This window comes from Equus przewalskii, chromosome 4, assembly GCF_037783145.1.
Source record: "Equus przewalskii isolate Varuska chromosome 4, EquPr2, whole genome shotgun sequence".
NCBI lineage: Eukaryota > Metazoa > Chordata > Mammalia > Perissodactyla > Equidae > Equus > Equus przewalskii.
In genome coordinates, this window is record NC_091834.1 from 57,930,204 (window position 1) to 57,953,941 (window position 23,738).

The 23,738-nt window shown below is 39.0% G+C and overlaps 1 protein-coding gene and 1 long non-coding RNA gene across 2 annotated transcripts in view; both read right to left on the minus strand.

Moving 5' to 3' along the window:
- Positions 1-5,851: 5,851 nt before the first annotated feature.
- On the minus strand, positions 5,852-12,459 carry LOC139082841 (uncharacterized). Its single transcript, XR_011539158.1, has 2 exons — positions 10,256-12,459; positions 5,852-7,285 (listed from the first exon to the last, which is right to left on the minus strand). It is a non-coding gene; the product is annotated as an uncharacterized lncRNA (long non-coding RNA).
- A 7,029-nt stretch (positions 12,460-19,488) lies between these two features.
- The window catches only part of SKAP2 (src kinase associated phosphoprotein 2), a 169,797-nt gene continuing 165,547 nt past the window's right edge, over positions 19,489-23,738 (minus strand). The window contains exons 12-13 of the mRNA XM_070617565.1: positions 22,274-22,375; positions 19,489-21,929 (exon numbers count right to left, since the gene is read on the minus strand). Coding sequence (XP_070473666.1) covers positions 22,283-22,375 — 93 coding nt within the window. The 3' untranslated portion in view covers positions 19,489-21,929; positions 22,274-22,282. The remainder of the gene's footprint in view (positions 21,930-22,273; positions 22,376-23,738) is intronic.

Consider the following 23,738-nt stretch of genomic DNA (forward strand, 5'->3'; position numbering starts at 1 on the left):
GGTTTGTGCACTTGCTTTTCACCTGCCTCCCCACCAGCATGTAAGCTCCTTGAGGGCAGAGACAAGCCAGGCTGACTCTCCATTCTCACTCCAGTACAGAACACAGGGCCTGGTCTGTGGCGGGGGCCATTCTCCTTTGGCGGTGAATTATCCATCTTAAGAGATCATGAGCACAAAGCACAGTGGATATTTCTAGTATCTGTACCACATCCTTCTGAGCCAACAGTTTTAAAAGGCTCATTGAAACATCTTATGCTTGAGCTTTACTCAAAGACCAGCATTTTCAAGGGTGAAAGGATGTTGGAGATTGGTTGAGCCAACCACCTCACAGAGGAGAGAACTTAGGCCCAGGGGGATTAAGACACTCGTCCAAAGTCCTTGGCACTTTGCAGCGGCAGAGGAGACCCAGAATCTGGGCTTCTCACAGCCTGCTGGCCCCGGCTCTTTCTCACACACTGTGCTCTGTCTCCAAAGATAAGCTCTCCAGCCAACGGCTTCTAGAATGGCATGACTTTCACATTCTGGTCTGAAATGTACTTTCTCTAACTCTCCCATCTTTGGAAATTATGTTTATGGGACATCTGGGCAAGAGAATTAGTCTGCAATTCATAATAGATAAGGTTTACATTTTTAATAACGGAATTAGAACTTCAGAGAAACTTTATAACTGCACTATGAGCCCACCACACTTAGGTTTTATCTTAATCCATGATTACTCCCCAGTAACTTTATATACTTTGGAAGAAGCACAAGACTTGGAAATAGAAATGGTATACAGAAGGACACATGTTCAATGGGAGGCTGATTCCCAGTCTTTCTGAGGTTGTAAAAGCCTGCTGTTACTTGGTGGGTTCTTTGAAACAGGACTCACACATTGCATATTTTCTTTAAACAAAAATAGAAAGTGGAATTAATTTATTTTCATTTGAAGGCTTAGAAGCACTCCGTGAATTAACCAGAGATGCCCTGGAGAATGAACTGCAAGGCTGAGAACCACTGAATTAAGAAGCTGAGAACCAGCAGGTAAGACCTTGTATATATCAATCACATTCAGGAACGACTTCTAGCATGACTTATAATGTGATTTGTGTCCCTTAAATAAATAGATAGAAATAGACTAAAAGAGGATCAAGGAAATAAAAGCTATTCAGAAAACACTGCTGCATCATGCTGTTTTCAGAAAACTAGGGAAGATGTAGGTGTAATTTTGTGCCATCCTAGGCATTAGTACTCAGAGTCAAGAAAATGTCTGCTAAAGTATCCTTTCTCTAAATGCCATCTGCTTATCAACAGTTCTGAAAAAAATTAATAGCAAAGGTAAAGAAAAGCATAGTTCATAGTACGGGGCAGAATTTTTGAAAAAGAGGAAATACGTAAAGCTTGCTTTCAACATCAAATCAATATCCCATTTTCTTAGTGATTAATTCAAAATGAGCATCCAGCTCTTAACATTTTAACTGATGTATTATCTCAATCCTTTATTTACTCTCTATGCTTCCAAAGCAGGATAATTTTAGTGTCAGTTGATCATCTTACTGACAGTCCCTGTATTAGGTTGGTGGAACACGCACAGAGGAATAAACAGTTTTAGGTTATCTCAAAATCAGGATACGGAAATGTTTCCTTCATTCTTTCAGGCTAACAAGCAGTGACAGGTATTCAAAGCATCAAACTGTCAGCACTGTGACTTCTCCTGTCGTCTGCATCATAATCTGTTTCTTAGTAACACTTGGTCTGAGAAGCAGTAATAGAATTAATTATACTTCATTTTGCTGCCTTTAACAGTATTGACCAAATTTAAGAACAAATGAGAAGTGCTTATCAAGCTTGAAGAAAATAATCCATCAGTGGCACAATTTAAATTCTCTGCAGTTCTCTTATTAATCAAAGTAACAGTTACTATCCTATCTCCACTTCCCATTAACAGTCATTAAGCCCTGCTGCTGATTGAAGCAATTTCTTTAGGGATCTCAACCTCATTTTTAAGAGAAGCTTCTTTAGTGGAAAACAATATCATACAAGCGCAGCGACTTAAAAGAGAGGAAGAAGATTCTTCAATCATGTTCTGACCTTGATATTTTTCAACGGTATAAGCTCAGAAAAGTACACCGCTGTGAGATTGGAAACTTCTAGAGTGGATGGGCTGCCCTTGCCTTAGCACCTGAAGGAGGCACGAATCCAACAATAAGGCATAGACTTGGGTTAAAAACCTCACCAGCCCCTCTGACCCACAGAGTGTCAGATGCATCTCAGAAACAGGTAACACACTGAGAAGGGTTTTCCAGGAATACCATTGTCTTGACTTGTGGTTCTGAGTAGGCGCCTGGGGCATAGGTAAGAGGTTTGTAGTGTGAAGACTTGAGTCTGAGGCATCCTCAGCGCTTCTAACCCATGGGACCTTGAGCAACCTGTTGAGTCTTTCCGTCTCCATCACTCTCTGAAATGGAAATAATCACATCATGTGCTGGGTTCACCTCTCCAAGTTGCCATGGAAAGCACACGAGAAAACGTTTGTGAAAGTCCTTTGAAACTGTTAAACACTTTACAAATGTTAACTACTCAAGCCCTAGAAGTCACAGACAGTGTTTCGCTCAGCTCTGTCACCAGGTCCTTGCCCAGTGCTGATTCATAGCAGCTGCCCAAGAAGCACTGAATTAACACTAAAGAAGCCCTATTTCTAAAAATGAGAATAAGCGAGTCCACATGATTAAAGTGGAATAATGGACTTTTCAAAAACACCTGTAATACGTGTGGAGTAGAAGGAGCCATGGACGGACAAAGCACGTCTCCAGGGCACTGGATAAAAACAAAACGCTACTAGAATCAAGGAATTTGGAGGCCAATGTTTTTGGGGCTAAAAGAATTCTATGATCAGTGTGACTGAGGAAATGGTGATCTTATGAGGGAAAAGCCCAGAGAATGTTGGTGATTGGCGAGGTAAAGCAACACATGCCTGCCAGTTTGGTCATGCAGGGAAGATGGCAGTGTTGGGATGGTTTCCTCACTAAGGGCCCACCGCCTTCTGCCCCTGGGGATTTAATGTCAGTGCCACTGACAGCAGCTTCAGCAGTCAGGCTGTTAATAGCCAAGTCACCAAAGTGAATGCCCTAAAGCAATCATCTATCAGGATGGGTGTGGACTTGAGAATTAGACTCTGGGACTGTATCTGATCTGTACCACCAGTGTATTGTGGCAAGGCATCTAATATTCTGGAGTTCCACCTCCTCATCTGCATAATCCTTCAGAAACCAGTATTTCCTGGTTATTAATTGTAACTCACCATAGTCCCAATATTTACAAAAGCCAAATACAACATGACATTGATTATAAAATTTCAAGAAGGTCAAACACTCGGTATTCATTCTGCTCAATCTTATCTCAATCTTATCAATGAGGAACCGGCTCAGAGAGGTCCAGTGGCTTGCCTGAGGTCACCCAGCTGGGCATAGTTGGCCATCTTTAGCTCATTCAAAAGTGACCTCATTCCTTTGAGCAGCCTTCTGAGCTCTGTTGTGAAGCTCTCCTCTTTCCCCCAGAGGAGCTGTATACCTACAGGGAAGACCCCAAGAGCACTCTCAGAAGGTCTTCTGCACGCCTGTCCCCTTCTTATTTCCATGCTTTAAACATGGAACCCTTTGCTCTGGGTTAGCTTGAAGATAAGGGCTTCAGAGATTGGATAGGTGAGATAGATCCATTATTTTCCTTTAATGGTCAAAGTCCCAGGAGATATAAATCAAGACCTGGATCTGAATTGCCTGGCCAGCATAGATGTGAAGGTGCCTTTCAATAGGCTATCGGGCCTGATGCATAGAGACAATCATATAATCAATGAGGAGATGGAACAACCTCAGATTCTGATGATCACTGATGTTTCCAACTGCAAACCATGCCCTGCTCTTGCGACATTCGCAAAGGCCAGAAGAGAGCAGAGTTCAGTGGGGAGCACATTTTCTTTCCTTGACGAGATGAAGGGCACCATCCACCATTTAATTTCTGATGAGACATTAAATGTATGATTCTCATCTCTAAGAAATGAAACGCTGAGCTGAATTTTTGGATCGATGCAATACCTACTCCTGTTAAAGCACTTAAGAAGGAAAACATCTACAAAATGTCCCATTAGGCTGACAAATTTATAACACTATGAAAAGTGTGCCAGCAGTTTCAAAGCCGAATAGAGCGTTGTGTTTAAAGAGTATGAATGGATTTGAGTTCAGTAATATTTCATCTACACGAACAAGTTTAGCTATCACACCCCTTCCCAATATTTCCCACATTTACTCTTAACTAGGCATATGTACGCCATGACAGAATATGGACATCATCTTAAAAAATAAGTTGTAAAATGAATGATATTAAATGGACTTTCACAGCGTGAAGACATGGAAATATATTCTCATCTTGATGTGTGGGGCTGTACAGACATAAATGCCATTAGCATTAACGGTAATTATGTGCGTAAATCCCCATGCTCTGGCTGAGAATAGGCCCCTCAGTTTGCAAGTACAATGACAGGCTCATTTTTGAGACTAGAAACAGCTGAGATTTTTTTTTTTTTCTGCCTCTAACTGGGAGAGATATACAGAGTGGCTCAGAGCATAAAATCTGATCACCCACTTTCCAAAAACATGCAATTCAAGCACTTTAAAACTCTTTTCCCTCGGAAAAGCTGAAGACGTAGGAAAAAGTCTCAAACTGCAGTCTGAGTATTCCGGTCATTTATGTGATATCATTCACAGTTTCCTGTCACCTGCTAGGGCGGTGATACTGCAGGCGCCATGTACTCTCATAACGATCTTGTTTTATTATTGTCCAATAACTATTGAGAATAATATTTTTCGGTCAACCCAGAAAGGGCTATTTAGCTACAATGAAAATGTGCAGAAAGTAAGCAAATTTAGTATCCTGTTTACCAAAGCCAATATATTCTAATCTTGTTAAAACAGGCAGGAAGACGACAGTGACAGGGAAAAGGTTCAAGTCTTCTCTTTTTAATTCTTAAATTAATAAGGCAGTGTGATTCGAGTGTTTGGTTAGGTCTCACCTTACACAGGAGGAAAATAAAAAAGTCCTCTTTGCCAAAAAGTCAGAAGACATGACACAGAGGGCTGCCTGCTTTATAACTTTACAAACACTTCATCGGGGTAAGATGGGGCAAAGAGACACATGTAATTAAAATATACTAAAAAAACAAGCTATTGTGGCTTTCAATTACAATGGAACTAAGAAGCAACCATATTATTTCTACAAACTATTTTCACTTAGCACAGTTCAGATGGAATTATTGCCATGACCTTTTAAAAATGTGAAAGACTGAATCAATACCCTTTCAGAGGTAAGATTGCAGGAGCAGAATTGGCCGTGCTGTAATGGTGTGTATTTCTGCATCAGAAGGCAGTTGAAACCTAATTATCGTCAATCACATACAAGGTAGCTCCACGTACTGATGAGCCCGTGCAGGCAGCAGCATGCACGGGAGGGTTCACGCGTGTGGGGCTTCGAGAGGGAGGAGCACGTGTGGTGAAGGGGCCGGGGGGATCTCTGAAGCCCTGGGCCAGCAGAGTAAGGCTTGCAGGTGAGTTATAGGGACTGTCACTCATTTACAATAACTAACACCGGCCTGTCAGAAACAGCCACCTGTAAATGATGTATGAGTGGCTGGCAGCCTGCCATCCCCCAACAGACCTTGCAGCCAAGAATCACATTTTATTGTCGAGGTCATCGGAATGCTTACTTGAATACATGCCATATATTATTAAAAAATAACAAACAGCCAATCAGCAACATTTCTTAAGGCTCAAGGGCAAAATAGCCAACCTGCTTTTAGAAAATAGGAAGTGAACATCCAATATCCATTTTAGCAGGCGATTTTTTTAATTGTTTCTCAGATACAAAGGAGCAATGCTATGGAGAGGCCTGAGGCCGATGATACAATATCAGATGGAGAGAATACATACAGATATTCACTTTGTCTAACTGTTTAATCCATGATGCCAGCAACAAAACAAAACAAAACAAAAACAAACTTCTCTTCATTAACAACAATGACAGCCACAACTGCCAGACTGTGTGCTGGTGATGAGTTCCCAGGCTGTGAGAGCCACAGAAACCAGTCAGCAAGGCAAGCAAACAAGGATCTCAAGTTTGACTTTTCTGTTCAATTCCATCTTTTTGCAATCTATCTGAGAATACTAAAATGATCCTGTGTACCATGACAAATTTTTTTTGGTGCAATCGCTCTTTTTATATACCATTAGAAGGCTCTATCATGTTTTTAATGTTATTCAATTGTTTAAACGTGGGTAGCCAGCCCTGGTGAACTAATGGTTAACATTTGGTGCTCTTGCTGCTGTGGCCCGAGTTCGTTTCCCGGTCAGGGAACCACACCATCCGTCTGTCGGTTGTCATATTGTGGCAGCTACATGTGGCTGTGATGCTGAAAGCTCTGCCACCAGTATTTCAAATACCAGCAGGGTCACCCATGATGGATGTTTCAGAGGCTCTTCAAGACCAAGACAGACTAGGATGAAGGACCTGGCTACCCATTTCCGAAAATATTAGCCATGAAAACCCTATGAACAGCAGCAGAGCATCATCTGATCCAGCGCCAGAAGGTGAGAGGATGGTGAGAAAGAGCAGGGTTCTGCTCTGCTGTCCACAGGGTTGCTAGGAGTCAGAATCGACTCGACGGCACAAACAACACAATGCGCGGAGAAGTTTCAACAGTATTTCAACACAAGAAACACAACGTTATCAAATGTTATAGATATTAAGCCATGAAGAAGTGTTTGACAACCTCTTGCAACTTTTCTTTAAAACGGAAACTCCATTCTGTAGCCATACAATTTCAAATATTGTCCCATCTAGTTTTGTGCTGAAAACCTCTGTGACAATCAGCTTGCACAGCCCTGCTCCACTAGCTTCATTTGCTTCCACTGAAATGAAGGATTCGGCATATTTGTTAACATTATATAGTAATTGGACAATCTCTTGTTCAATGCTCTTAATGTTCCTAGAATAAAAACATTAAAAGTGAACTTAAAAAAACTAGGATTCCTCATTACACACAAGCAATAGTTTTAATTTAGAAAAAGAGTCTAATTGAAATTACATTTGTTATGCAGAGTCTACCAATAATTATCTTGGCTTTAAATATGCAAACACAAAGATTCCTTTTGAATTGATGACTCTTTTCAGAAGTGGCTACTACTAGTTGAATTCAGTGATCCAGGGGCTGGTCTGTGAAAGCAGGTGCTCCCCAGGCGTGCCAGATGGCCTTCCAGATCTGCAGTGGTGGAACAAGTGCCAAGTTGGTGACTGCAGGGTACCATGAGATTGCTGCCCTAGCAGTAATCACAGTGCTTGTCCCAATCATACCACCTCAACCACAGAAATCTTGATTAAGGCCAATCCTCTCCCCACAAAGCGGTGGCACGCCATCATTTTAGCCTCTGGTCTCCTAACAGCATCACTGAAAATGAGGGAAGGAAGGGATGTAGGCTGAAACTAAAAGGGAAGTTGAAATCCCGCCCTTACTGCTACTGCAGGAATTTTGAAAAGTGGGGCACCCTCGCGAAAAGCAGTGACTTACAGCTAAGGAGGGACTCTTACAGGATTCCATAACTCACTTGTTGGGCTCAAAAAACCGCATGCAAGAGCCTCTCTCTTAAATAGCTCATGGCCAAAGACAACTTTAACACCTCTTCCGTATGATATATCACGTTATTGCAATTTATGTGACACCCGTATCTACTGTACGGTAACCACTCCAAGTCCTCTTAACAGGAGCCTTCTCAACGTACTGATTTCTAATGTCCCACAAGTGCTATAAAGTGCTTGTTGTTGACCATTGTCTTGTTTTAATGTCGCCTAAATAATAATAAACTTTAACTCTAAAAAAAAAAATCCATTCTCATTCAGGAATATATTTCTTATAAACTACCATATGATGTAAGAAAATAAATAAATTTCCCTCTTGGCAACTTAATTTGTGGATAACTGAGGTTGTTTTTAGATAGGAGTCTTACATTGAATTTGGAATCTACGTGACTGTTTAATATCATTAAGGGAATATTGTATTGGTTACAATAGCTCAGTAAAGTAACTGGTTTCCATGTGGTTATATCAATCTATTTCTGTAACACTGTACACTAGTTTTTCCCCTAGAGTACTCCTTGTAATGCTGAGAAAGTGTCAGAAATAATGACTGTCTACCTATATCTGCAATAAAACGTAGAGCATGGATATTATAGTTGTAAGTATCAAAGATTTATTTCATGACTGCAGGTAATGATGAATCTTTTAGCACAACTAATGTCTGGAGGAAACCTCTCTTCTTCTCCGAGCTGTCACATGGAGACTATTTATAGGGCCCTTAGTGCTGTGGGGTTTTAGCATAAAGAGGCAATGTGTCTAAGGTGCCACTGGATGGAAATGTTAGCAAGGGCTTCCTCTCATTGAAGATCTTTTAGTAGATGGCATTAGATTCCCTCTTTGTGTGTTTACGTCCCCCCAAAGACAGGGGACAGATGTTTAACATCAGCCCATTAATCCCTTAGCCCAGGTTCCTGTGACAGCACAAACCCAACAGAATGAGCCCTTTGCCTTCACTCGGTGTAAATGCCGCAATTTACTGCTGATTTACAGAACAGGGTCAGGCCATTAGAAACTTGGCAATCTTCAGTACAGCTGGAAAACAATATGCATGATAAGCTAAAATTCAATACCTTCTTGCACTAATTAAATGGGTTCCCACCAGGACAAAAACACAAATTACAATACAGGGCTTTTCTGCATCCCTATGCATTTTTCTACAGCTGTGACCAAGCTTTATTTGTATACTTCTTTGGATATTAGATTTTAATTCACTTCCACCATTTAAAGATTGTGTTCATATCATAGTCATTCTCCACACCGTTCCACTGTAAAAACACTTCCAAACGGGTTGATACCTCGTTTTCCTTTGGTATAAGCAGACAAGCACATAAACAGAAACACTGAAGGGGTCCTGAGAGCCCTACTCGAATTTTCATTACACAGATGAGCAGGTCGGGAACAGTTCTTCTCCTAAAATAAGCCAAGAGGCTCTCGAAAATATTAGCAAAACCCAAAAGAACTTGTTCTGGAATCAAGACAACGTTATTGCGGAAACTCTCTTTCATAACAATACATGATGGCAAAGGATCAGGCAACCGAGTGGAGAACAAGCACTGCTTTTCCAAAGAGTGGAGCTTACAGAGATATTTCACACAAAGAGTTAACACGGGGAAGAGTTAAAAGGGTGAAGGATCTCTTATTTTCTGTGGTTTGCCTGGCAGAAGGCCCCCAGCCCCTCTGTTAAAAAAAAAAAAAAGGCCTTCTACTAAAGCAGGCACCTATAGCCCCAGAAATATGGGTCTGTGAGCTCCAGGACTGCCCGACATTTTCCTGAATAGTGAATAATATTTAGATCATATGTGGGCTGCCTCCAGATCACCCACTGAGAAGCAGAAGCAAGATTTTGAACAGCTGGAGGTTTAAGTAAAAAACGAGAATAGCTACAGGCTTTATCTCGGATCCAAACGGTATGAATAATAATAATCATCATAAAAAAATACCTGGTAACTATAAATCTCATCAACCAATGTAAAAGAACATTCTAAATCTATTAATATTTTCAAAGACATTATCTTCCTGCCACCCCACTGCTTTGTGACTTGTTGTGTCAGCTATATTATTTGCCTTAAAGCACCATCTAAGTGTTTTTCTTCCCCTGTGAGGGGAATCTTCCACAACCTTCGTAAGACACAGCCCACTGCTCCCCTGTAGGAGGACTGGGGTATCATTAACAACCAAAGACACTTCAGGCACAAGTTGAAACTCCAGTGTTTCCAAACCTTCCTGTCTCCCATCAAAATTCATATCCTGTCACTGTTCTAGGAGCAGAAAGGCTTCTCATTATAGCATCATTCCCCTCTTGCAAAAAACACTGATTACTGCACTGGTGGCTTTGGAAGGCAAAGATGTAATTTAGCAAAATAATGTACCATGCTGATTAATTTAATGTAGCCCATGACTAATTATGGTAATTCATTACATCTACAATTAGGCTAAGTAATTTATTGCACTGCAGTCTCATAAAGCAGAGGATTTATATCGAGTTTTGAATGTCACCCAAAGGACATTTCTGTACCTTGTCTTTACTGAAGCGGAATAAGGCTGCCAGCTGAGATGAGCCAAAAAAAAAAAATCTCCCCCCTCCCTCACATACACTCACACTTGCTCACTGACACGCTCTTTGCCATTTGTGATGTTTGTATTTTGGAAGTGAATTCAGTGCAAGGAGAGTTTTTCCGACCATCTCTTCTTCTTCCTTCTCCGTCAGTTGTGCCTTTCTGATGATTTCGTGGTGTTTTCATGTTTTTGTTTTTGTTTTTTTGGAAGCTGCACACCAATTTCTTCTCTGTAAACTCCGGAGAGCTCACACAGAAGAGCGAACAACATACAATAAGCTGCCGGGGTCTGCCCAAATATTATCTGCGAGCGCTGGTGGTGATCAAGCACACAGGCAGTTGTGCTCCTGAGTTCTACTGCTTATTCTGCAGATAATGCCGCAGTCGACTTCAACAAAGACCTCATCTTCCCTTTGCCGCGTGAAAGGGGGACATATCCCCTCACTTAGGAAAGACGCAAACGTAGCATTATTTTGAAATACAGCCTCACTTGTACCCTGCAGCGGGGTTTGCTCCAGCGATGGGGTACTTCGGAGACCAATTTGTTTAGCTGATCACTGTCTCTTTGACGTGGCTGCAAATGTTACCTTTCTTTTTCAATCAAAAACACAGCAGGGGGTGCCATCTGTTTGGCACAGGCCTTAGCTCACTTCCCCAACGCCTTTTTGTGCAGATCATTTTACGTGGCAATTTGCTAAAACCTTTCATTCCTTGGTTTTGCTAAATATAACTTTCCAAAACGGGCTGTTTTCACTGAATGTCAGCAAGAGTCACAAATGAATGCAGTTTTTCCTGAACAGCCAATATCAGATCAAAGGGAGCATTTTTCAGATTTTTTTTAATGAACGAATACCTCACTGTCATCTCATTGTTTACTTAAAACTGACATGTTTACTGAGGATAGTGAAATCACATTTACCCTACTGAATTTCACTCCATTTTCTTTGTTTGGCTTTTATAGAGGTGCATTGTCACCACCATAAGCATCACAATTTTTAAGATCCTTGAAGAGAACAGGTAAAGCCAAGGCATATATAGAGCAACCATATTAAATAGTCATTAGGAAACAACAGCTAGCAGGAAAGTGGTTAGCTATTTCCCCCAGCTCAGATGCTGTTCAAAGCAATGAATGCTCCCCCCCACCCCAAGCAGGAACAGATGATCAGCACCACGCGCTGAAGCCACGGGGATGCGCGTGGATTTCCGAGCGCTTTGTAGAATACAAATGAATTATCCTCATTCTTCTCCTTGCAGAGCATATAGGCCAGACCTCATTAGAATTCAATATCACTCTGCTTTTCTAATGTTAATGTACCAGTTACATAAGAAATACGGGGTGGGGGGGGCTGTTCCACAATTATGTTCAACATGATATCATAATTCTGAAAACTGGACGTAATCTTTGTTAAAGGAAATTATTGCATTTTACCATTTTATCTTTTGCTTCTAATGTAACTTAAATTCCCATTCTAATAGTGGATTATAAGAGGCCTTAATTCTTTGTGTCTCTCTTAAAGCTGCAGGGATTACAATACCAGCTTTATGGCTTTTTTAAAGATGCCGTGACTAAAGATCGGATTGTGATGGCTCCGAGGCCATCTCCCTGTGAAAGGAAACACAGCACATTGCATTAATAAACAACTGTAGGAGTTGTCTTCATCCAGGAATAACTCAGGGCATTAAGGCTTGAGGTCTTTTGTCTAGAGTACAGCAAGAAGCGTAATGAAAACAAAAACACCAACACATAAAAATACAATTTATGCTCTTTTATCAAGCAAAGAAAAAGTTGGTTAACGTTTGAAAAGGGAGCAGTAATGTAAATTTATTGACAATTTTATTGTAATAATTAGATGTTTACACAGTCTGGACATTGTGGCTAAATCACTCCTAGCATGTTTATTTGCAGGGAGCTGTTCTCTGGGTACCGCAGCAGGTTCATTAAGAAGATGGACTGTATCAGGACTCAAAGAAACAACCAGCTCCCATTCTCCCCTCCTCTGTTTCATATTTACAAAAAAAAAGAAAAAAGACTAAACTACAAATAGTGAAGTAAAATACAGAATTCCCTTCATAAGGAAAATAACTTCCCTCTTGGCCCAAAAATAGCTTGAAAATAAATGTATTGAATATCATAATACACAGTATTAGAGAGACCACGTTTAACGACTACAACTAGCTTTTAATACCTGGTGTGTAAATGCCAATCTGTTTTTGACTAAGAATAAATTACAGCAGAGTATTAGGAAAGCTCTTGCTTCATTCTTTTCTTCAACCCCCCCCCGCCCCCCCCGCCCCCCCCGCCAAACCCAGTATTTGTTTCAGAGACAAGGGTTCTTTTCTCAATATGTTTTGAAAGAGAAAAACCTCCTTTAGAGAGAAATATTTCTCTTACGCAGTCTCAAACCAGATTAATGGATTAAAATTGCACTCTTGAATAATTTGACTAAATTTAAAATCTCTACATGGCTCTCTCCCATTAATTTTTTGTGCTTCTATACTAATCTTTTATGTGTTGCTCTGATATGGTTTTCACATTTCTAAACTGAGCTAAAATGGAAATGACAGATTTTCAGTTATGCAAAAATAGCAATGAAGTGCCAGGAAAAATACATTGTGAATAAAATGATCTTTAGAAAAGACATGAAATGAGAATAACTTTATAGTCTGGTATGGATCCAATAACAGAAGCATATTCGGGGCAATTCTATCAATTTTTAAAATTTAAAAACTGTTTAAAAATTAAGGCACTAAACGCTAAGCTATAATGTGTTTCCAGCCTTAGTATACTTCCATTAGAATTAAGTAGTAATCAATATGGAGTATTTATTGCTATAAACCACAGCATCAGAGGAAGCAAAGGATGTTGCATTTAGAACTCCAAATTCCCTACTGCAATCATCTGGAAAAGGAGGAAAAGTTTTAGGAACGGACAGATCTTTACTTTCTTCACAGTAACTACAGTTAATTGTATTCCTAACTATTTTGCTTTACCAAAAGAGCGTGGTAATGAAAAATGCATTATGAAAGGAATAATTTCTCGGTAAAGTTTAAGACAGAGAAGCTTTTATTTTAGAAAGCAAATAGGTACACAATATGATTATTTTTTAAGTTAATAGAATTGATTAATGGTTCTAAATAATCAAGGGCTCACATGACAGAGCACTATTTTAAAGAGAAGTGCTAAAAATTACTTCTATACTGTAGGACGTTATCAAACATGTTACTGGAATTATATGCTGCATAACATTATCGATTACAATTGTTAGGCTAAAAGGTGGAATCTTCAATGACGCTGTATGATAACAAATATATTTAATAATCTTAAATAAACTCAAACTTACTCTGATTATCTATACTTCTAAGTAATTCAAGACATGAGAAATGAATTTTTAAAAAATCAGATCATGAAAGCCATTATTATTTGAAGGAATATGCTCAATTTTTTAGATAATTTAAATTATTTAAGAGTCCTTTGCATTTTTTATTAGCTTTGCCTAAAGTTATAACATTAAAGCATTAAGGTTACATGTAATGAGGTTCTGGTTTGCCCTTATTTCTAGTCCCATATTTTCACAAACTACAAACCGAGATTAGTCATAATATTACAAGGCTAATTCGATCAAATAAAATTGTCTTATTCCTAGATATGCATCTGAAGGAAATGTTTAACTACAAAGTGTGTATGCACACACAAACAATCACAGACACCCATCTGGAGGAAACAGTTCTTAAAGGGAGTAGATATTGGTCAAAGGGAACCTGTACAGAAATTTTCCTTAGGTATCTGTTACCAAAAAAATTCTCAACTAAGTCCAACCAACTACACACAACACTCACCCAAAGCCTATTATTCAGATAGATGGTTTTAGATACCGAAAGAAAAGTTTGTGTTGAAATTTTACAGACAGAAGTAACATCTCTGTTAAAATCTCCATTAACAGAAAGTGACCATATCTTGGAAACCAATGGCTTGATTCAAAAATGTGTTGAAGATGATAGGAGAATTTAATCCCAAACTCTTCTAGGATGACTCACATCAATTCTCATTAGAAAAGAACAAATCAACAGCTCACCACATTATCCCGAGCAGTATTCAGCTGGAGCTGAGTGTTAAATTTTTTCCCTTGCTCGCTTTTGGTGTGAAGGAGAAATTTTTATTTTGACGCATTGTTTCATTTCAGTTGTCCTACTTCCACACGGGAAAGCCATATTTAACACCGTTGTTGATTTTTCAAGTCTCCTCCAAATATAACCTCATTGGAACCTCACTACACTCTGTGAGGTTGAGAAAACAAGGGTTGTTGATATTTGCAGGCAAGGAAACTTATCCTACAGTAGGCACACCATATTAAAGAACAGAAACTAGGATTTTGATGGACTCCAGCTCCAGTGGTCTTCCTCCTGCCCACTCTCAGCTGAATACCACTGGAACAACTCCGTCCGCACCTGAAGGAAAAGAGTCCTTTTTCCTAAAGGGGTAAGAGTCACTCTCAGCTTCCAGAATTATGTTTTACCATAATTGGCAACAACTCTATACAAGATGTTCCCATTACACAAACAGCTCTTTGGTTTCCCTCACACTTAATTCAGTAGCTACAAACATTTCAGAAATTTTCACAAAAATCAGTCTTTTCATCTGAACCAACCTTGAAACACTCGCACCTCCCCTCCCCTCCCCTCTGTACATTAAAAAACACATATGTGAGAAAGGATTCACAGTTTGTTCCTCCTAGGTTCAGACGTAACAAAATCAGAGGGCCTTTCCTTTCATGCCTTACAACACTGCTGGTGTTCAACCTGCTAAGAACTGCACAAGGGAGGGCTACCTGGGCCGCACTCCTTCCCTGAGTTTATGTCCTGTCTACTTAATTTAGACTACGAATCTGCTTGGGAAAGACTGTGTCAAATTCTCTGTTGGAAATGCCCCTAGCACACTGTTGGCACTTAAATGTAATTATTCAAAATGGAAGCATTTAATTAGATAGGAAGAGAAATAGCAAGCCCTGAGACGATAATAAAGAATAAAGCAAACCTGCTGACCAACTGAAGCAAAGCGACAGACAGATAACAGTGCACACCCACAACATAGCTACGCTTCAGTTTCTCAAGTCAGGCTGCACGTAACAGGACAAAGCCAGTTCTAGACTTTGCTTTTGCTGGGTTCACAGAAAGCAGAGCACCACTGATGCTGGTAACTCCACAGAGTGATGAGAGTTAAGTCTTGTGCCTCACAGGGCGACGTTCCTTGGGAAGGCCTGAGAAGGAGGAGGAGAGCAGAGGATGGAGATGAAAGCAGCGAGGGACAGAGCCTCTACAGACCACGAGTGCTCACCCGGCAATTAGGGAGGAGTTGTGTATCCATTTGGACGGACAGGTTATTTGACACCAATGAGATCTACTTGGTGGGCAGCTGGAGATGAGGACAATGCAAAGCCATTAGCTCCCTGTCCCTTAGAACCAGGCGTGGAAGCAGTTCAGAGTACTACGCAGAACGACACTCCTTGAAAATTGAGCTTAGGACACCTTTCCTTTTGGGCTGTAAGACAGCCAATACTTCAGGTGCACTTTAGACCATGAGAGGGCTCACTCTTACCCCTCCTCTGGCTAAATCCAAGAGCCCTATAATGAACGTTAGTTCTTGCTTATCTCCTCTTCTCTCCACTCCCACCAGCCTCCCATCACTGAAATATAAAAAGACTTAAGAAAAGAATTTGTTAAAAAAACACAACAGAATTATTTCATTACAGAGCCCTGTATAAAGTGCCAAGTAGGTGCCGGAGGAATAAGACCTTGTACTGAAGTGCCAGATAGTCCAATAAGGTTCTCATTAAACGAATTCAAACTCAACAAGGAAGTCTTACGCCAGACATTGCCAATACTTGGTTACAAAATTATACAAGGTTTATCATGAGGTTTGCTCACCGGTTGTAAAGGGCTGAACAGTTTAATAATAATTCTTTAAACTGGTTTTTTAAAAAAGAACTGTGTATATAAGCCCCACTCTCCAAAAACAACTAATTATAAACTATTTGAGACAGAAGCGGCCAGCTTTAAAATCCCCGCCAAGGCTTCCCTGACTGGTCAGTGTCCTCGGGCTTGACTTTGAGGAAGTGGAGAGGATGGGAAAAGGACGTTCGAAAAGGGTCCCTTTGGCCTGGTGTCCTCTCTCGACTCTCTGCTGCCTTGACAGACTTCCTATTTTCAGCCAGACTCCTGCGTTAAAGTTTCTTCTCCATTGGGAACGAGCTGCTTTGGATTTGATACAGTCACCATGGGCCACTTTAACTACCAAATGAGGCAAATTTGGCTGTCTGATTATCAGTTTTTGAACTATTCATTTTTCACATGCTCCAGACTACTCTATAAGAATGGTGCCATCATCAGTGGTCAATAAGCTTCTATTGAGTGCCTACTATGTGCAAAGAAGAGAATTAAGTATTTGGTTTGAATTTGTCCCAGTACTGGGGAGCAGAATGGTGCTGATTCAAGGGAGGGAGGCTGGGCAACTTATTACTCCTGGACCTTGGGGCAAATTACATACTCTCAGTTTCCTAATCAGGAAAATGGGAATGAACTTACTTCACAGGGTTGTTAGAAGGATTGAATGAGAAGTGCCCAGCATGACAAGTAGTAAACATTCAGTTCACGTTAGCTATTGCTATGACTAGTATTAAATTGCTGCCACCATTTTGACCTGATAGGTAAAGAACACAAGGTTTTCTACATGGACTCCCATGGGAGCTGGGAGTCGAGGCAATGGAGGAGAATATGCTTATTTGTTGGAATTTCCTCTTTCTCTGACGCAGTCATCTTTAATTGGTATACATTGGTGTCATTAATTCTCTCCTTTGAGAGTACCTGTGTGACACTTGCCTCAAACAGGAGGTAAATTGCTGCTCAAGCTACAAAATGGCACCTGCTTTTACTCTAGGAGTGATGTTTTTATATTACAAAGTTGAGGCCAATAAACACAAAGCAGGTAAGTTCTCTGTTACCTCTCCGAGTAATGGATAATGAAAAAGAAAACAGTGCAAACAGAGAAGAGAGAAACCTAGGGAAACACTTTCCAAGGTGCCAACATTAAGAAAAGCGGTTAAGAGATGGGCTTTGGGGGCAATTTCTGTTTTCACACCTTTGCACATATTCACAACGTTTTGTGTTTTATGCACTTATGGTTCTGTTCATCTTGGGGTCTCAAAGCACTCATAATCACACAACTTTAAAGAAATAGGGAGTAAAGGCTTAAAAAACAAAAGACAAAAAATGAATTATGGTTGGATTTGGCAACAACTATGAAACTTCCCACTTTCGGAAATTCCTTTTTGATCCATCCAAGGTGACAAGGAGAATGCTTCCCAGGTCAGGAGCCTTCTCTGATCCGGCCCAGGTGGAATGTGGGGCAGCAGTGATTGGGATGGAGTCCTGGGACGTGAAACCAGATCACCTGCTTCAAGCTGCCTGAGTTGCCCGTGCCTTTGAAAGAGTGACAACACTGAACACAGAAAAGGAAAGGAGGAAATATCTAGAGACTAGCTACCACACTCAACTGCCTTGTTATTCACAATTCCACTCAATTCTGTTACCAACAATCACATCCAACCCACTTGTTGACAACGAAACTGCTTTTAAAGACTCAGTAAACGGGAGTGATTTTTTGACTAAGAGAATGTAGTCAGTCAGAGAGCTAATGTACTAACTGATAAAGGAATTTTCTCTACCAGGTATAGAAGCCAAGCCCTTTTCTTCTTAAACCTCAGGTCTTGAGATATTGTGGGGTGCCAAATCAGTTAATTAACAAATATTTACTGGATACACACCGTATACTCTGAAGTACCATGCAGGCAATAAATCACAAGTTTGTGACCAAGAAATGGCAGAGCAGATTCTACCAGGGAAAACAAGAAAAAGCCCCCCAAACATCGCATTAATGAAATGGCATTCCATGTTACTGTGATCCATATAATTTTCTAAGTATTTATCTCAGCACAGCAAAAGGTTACACTATCAGGGTTCTAACAGGTTCTACAAGGCAGTGTATTGTAATGTCGGCTGAAGCCGACCATGTCCAGAAATTCCTTGTTCTCAATCCAGAGGTTCAGCTGTGGAAGTTATGCATTTCAGTGCAGGTTAAGTTTGTAGAAAGACACTTTAATAATACACCACTTATTTGTTTCTGTGTATTTCAGAATAGTCAGGACTTTACTAACAAACTAGGCTATTTTAACAAATGTTTTTATGTTATATATATTCATTACATTCCTTCAATCTCCGAGAGAAGCTGTGTTTTCTGTGGTTTGACTACGTTTTAATCTCTACTACCTCCTCCTTTACCATATGGATTGCATTTCAATATTCTTGAATCTACTGAACTCAAGAGAAGTAAAAGTGATCTCTACACAGTTTGTCTCCATAACTCCACTCAACAATTGAAATAGAAACAGCTGATCTATCTGAAATTTAGAAGTACTTTACTTGATCTAAAAATTCTCACAATGCTTCACTCAGTCTCATTGATGAAGTTCAAGCTTTTTAAACCACACATATGTTAGGGCAAATTTTGATAGTGGCTGCACTGCAAATCTGAATCTCTGGATATAACTCAGTTCTGGGTTCTGTTTTTCATCATGACCCTGGAAGGTGCCAGACTCTATGAAGTGAGGAGTAATAGATTAGACTGGAGAAATTATAGGAAAAGTAGAAATCATAAGAACTATGAGAGTGTCTTGACTGGAACCATTTTAGAAACAACTGAATGGAATCTCTAACTCTTTATGGAAGGCTATACAACACGTTTGTACACTAATAGCAAGTCCCCCCATGTATATAGATTTCATCTACAGATGGCTGAACAGTGATTTTCTATGATCCTATGATACTTTATGTAATTATCTGTAATTAAATTAGCACAAGGTAAAAATGATCAACTTAAAATAATATAAAGTATTCAAAACAACTGCTAAGCTAAACAACATTCTTTTTCATAAAAGAAAGTGTCATATGCAACAAAGTGGCAAAAACAGGATGGAGTGAGCAGCGGTTAAGTGTAAATCCTATAGCAATGAGAGTCATTTTTATTATCCTTACTTCTTTGAATAAATTCAGATGACAGCCCTATTTCATTTCTTCATTCAGTTTGGAGGCCAGATGGCATTAGAATCATTTACTTCACCTTGTTGTGCTTAATTACGACAATCAACACACTATTTTCCAAATTAATCATAACAAAGTAATTTCATTAGTAACACAGCAGGCTGTTGAATTATTAGCATCATAACAGTTTGCAAACAATTAAACTTTATTTGAACCTTAAAAATTTGCAGAGTGGAACATTATTGTAAGATCTAATGGCAATAGAGTACAAATTCAGTACAGAGCAAATAATCAAGCAAAATGCTATATAAAATATGACTTACAATCACCTTTGAAAAAAATTAGCTCTCTAACTGTTCATAGAAAAACAAATAAAGGCTAAGCAAACATAATGAGAACATAGCAATTAGCATATTTTCTAACAAGCCATTTTGTTTAAATTCACATTAATGATATTATTATGATCTTGAAGAGTGTGTGATATATTGTCAAGGGTGTAAAGAAAACTTTCTCCCTGGTAGTATACAAATGATTTCGCTAAATGAATATAAAGGACTCACGAATTGAAAATAACGATTATTTCTCTTGCCACTCCAATTTTAAAGCTTTTGTTTCCTTTCTTATCTCCCACCTATGTTCAAGTTAAAAAAGAACAAAGGCCAGAGGAGCTCCGGACAAAAGTCACACTTTATTTCTGTATTGTCACCATTCAGAGAGAGACTATCGGGCTTTGAATTGTTGGTCATCAGTTGGCAAAGGACTCCCTCTCCTGGATTAACTGTACAAAGAGGCAAAAACCTTCTAAATGAACCACATTCTGTGTGACTTTGTGCCTGAGTGGGGGAGGGGTTCCAAGCGGTCTAGTCTGCAATGAAAAGCTGCTGCCATCTACTGGCCCAGGACCAACATCTTCCCTTAAACCAGAACCTCGAAACCTGTTTCCACCAAGTCTACGTTTTCAGTGGAAACTCACAACTGCTTTTTACTTTTCAGTCTCTCAGGCTTTGAAAACCAGGCCACTGAATTCATCTCCAGTTGTCTTACTTTTGCCAAGATGATTTCAATCTATTCCAATGGCTTTACATTAGGAAAAGATTAACGAGTGCAGAAATTAATTTCTGAAAGCTTTAACTTGACAATGTCTAATTTATATAAACTAGAGTTTACCTACAATCTCTAAAATTAATATTTCTTTTTACATTTGAAATAGGATGATCACAGTATTGAGGAGACAACGGTAAAACATAAACTCTGAGATATTGCTTGTAAATAGTTTTATATAAATAATGGAGGTTTTAAAATATTATCAGATCATTTGCATGGTTAGAATCTTTATAAAGCAAAGATCTGAACAGTTCAACAAAGGTAGTACCTACTAATCAAAGATTCACTATTAGGAGATTATATCTACTCCAAATATTATCCAAACAGCAGTACATTCTGATATATATTAAGGCCATACTGGTACCTTGTAGGCATTTAAAATACCTTGGATTTCAAGTATACGTGAAAAGGTAATGACATAATCCCAGAAATCTTGCTCAGGCGCACAACGTATACTTCCAGCGTCAGGCTAATGATACCCTCCCACTCACCTGTTGGTACCTGTGCCCACCTCGATTTCCACACTCCCCTTTCTGAGCCTTCCTCTTCTTTTCATGGCTCTGAGATGTGCGGAGGAGACTCCAGTCTGGAGGTCTGCTGTTTTGTAGTGGGGCTTTAACAGCACGGTAATGATCCGGCAGGATAAAAGAGTGCTCTGCTATGCCTTCTTACTTTGGGAATACATTGAGGTTCTTTATGTCTTTATATTAGTGGCAGAATGGGGTTTCTTATGAATTTTCTATTTTATTAAATTCAAACAAAACTATGGTAGAAAATTAGCAAGTCACTCATCTAACTAGGATATTTGTTATTGATAAAGGGCTTTGCACAAACCATGATTCTGGTCTGCACATGAGTGGCGGAAGGTGACAGCACACTACCATCTGCAATTCTATCATCTTCTCTATTTTGTGGCTATATGTAACCTAAAGTAAATTTGCCAATCAGTAATAATTCTTTCATGAAAACATGTTACTGTTGTGTGAAAAATAAATACTAAGATAAACCACCTACAAAGTTTTAACAAAGCCACATTCTTTAGATAGCATCTACCAAAAGCTTGCATATATTCAATTAAAATTTCTATGAAATTATACATTACATTCCAAAAAAATAACCAATGTCCAATATTAAGAGAAATTACAACTCATACAGGAAGTAGCAGTGGCTATGTGGTACATATAAAATAGTGCTGAATTCTTCACACAAATCAAATGAGTAAATAAAAACTACAATTATTTCCTTGCAAAATACCAACAGGTATAACTTTACTGCTTGCATCTAATTTACATTAATATCCTTCATTTAATTTCACAACAGAGGACTATTATTATGAATGTATAAAATAGCAAAGACAGACAATGTTCAACAAGAAAAGGAAAGGTTATGAGCTGTCACTCATGTTTTCACAATGATTCTAAATCCAAAGCATTTGCAGACTCACAGAAGAATCTTCTTTTTCTGCAGCCAGACAGGGAAAGTTGCATTTTAATTTTTTTCTTCAGTTGAAATGTTGGTTTTTCCCTGCTCAGAAAAAAATCACATTTTTAGCCAAGGAAAAGTGAATGTTTACTCAACATTTTGCCAATTCAGCTCCTCAGACAGGCCATAAAAGTGGTATTTTACTAAAGAAGGGGAGGTCTGGGAAAACAGCTGGTTATTATCAAGAGGATTTTCTTGAAATAATCTATTTTCAATGAACTTATTTTTAAAATTAAGCCAGATTTTTTTTAAAAAGATGATGATGATTTGGGAGCATAATCTTTGTGCTATCAGAAAACTACAGACTTTTAAAAAAGCAAAGACTTAACATAGAGACCAAGAGAACATATGAGCTATTACAGAATATTGGATTAAAATGTACTTACCCAGGACTCTCAAATATCATACATCTCCATTATGTAGGATTTCGGCACCAAGCCAATGGCTCCCTTCATTTCTCCTACCCACCAGCCATATCTATTGTATTCCTAATTGAAAACAATATGCAATATTAACCTTTAGACTGGTGTAAGTACAATGTCATTTGTATGCAACTTCTTAGAAATGTTATTTCTTTTTATAAAGTTACAAGAGCTTGAGCTGCAAATTGAAACATTTTAATCTTTTTTGTTTCTAGACACTTTAAAAATGCTGTTAGGCAAAGATTTAAATTAACATATAAGACAAAGCCTGTTTATTACTCCATGTAGAACACAGAGACAGTCACTTATGATAAGAACCTAGCAAATGAAACTCCGCACAGCTCTCTGGGCCCCTTTCCCTTACTCTCTCTCTCTCTCTCTCCCGCCCCCCCACCCCGCCCCCCCCCACACATATCCTGGGGGCAGGGTTTACTACTGCAAACACCAGTGCCAGAGGCTACAAGGTTACAGCCAAGATCTCTGCCTTCAAGAAGCTTATCATCTAGCAAGGATAGGATTATTTTTTCACAATAAACTACTTAATTCCTAGGTAAACTCATATGACTGAAAATGACTTAGAATGAGGAGTTTGCCCCTTCTTAAGAAAATCTAATATATGACTATAGACATTTTCAACAGATCAATTAGAGAATAAGGAAATACTAATAACAGCAAAAAAAATTTTTTCTTTTCAAAACGATTCACAAAAGGGCTCCTTTTAAAAAGCTTCCCTGAGGCATTTATTGTTCCTTTTATTGATCATAAACTACATTAGATAAAGGATGGGTAGAAGGAATGTAAAGATGGTGTTAGATTCACCCTTACAGTGGCAGATCAATAGGAAATAAAAGTATCTTGAGTTATAAAGGCAAAACATTAATACGGCTGTAAAAATGAGTGATTGATGAGTCATTTTTGCATGTACTTTGCAACGTGAGATAAACCTGTACCTCCATTTCTCCCCTTTGCCTCCACTTACAGATACACTGCTGCTTTAGGCATTGCGAACACACTGCAGCTGGTCTCATATGCCTGCCAGATTGACTAATGCATTTTTATCTCAAATTTATTTATGTTTAGTGAGATACAAACAAAGTAAAATGAATTACAAGTTTCAAGAGTAATATCTTCCAAAAGCAATACTCTGCAAAAGCACTGTAGGACCCAAATTTAATTTTTCATATAAGATAAATTTTTAAAATCAATCCCAAAAGTAATTCAATTCCAATATCTGAGTCGTAGATAAATGTGCATATGCAGATTGAGTTACATGTGGGGAGGGAATGTTAACACTCGCACAGACTTAACATTTGTATTGATTAGTATGCTACTGACCATCAGAAAAAAAACAATCGTACAATTCTTCAATACAAATGTAGCAACATTAGCATGTGTATATTGATATGAAGTCTACCAATAGAAAGATTTT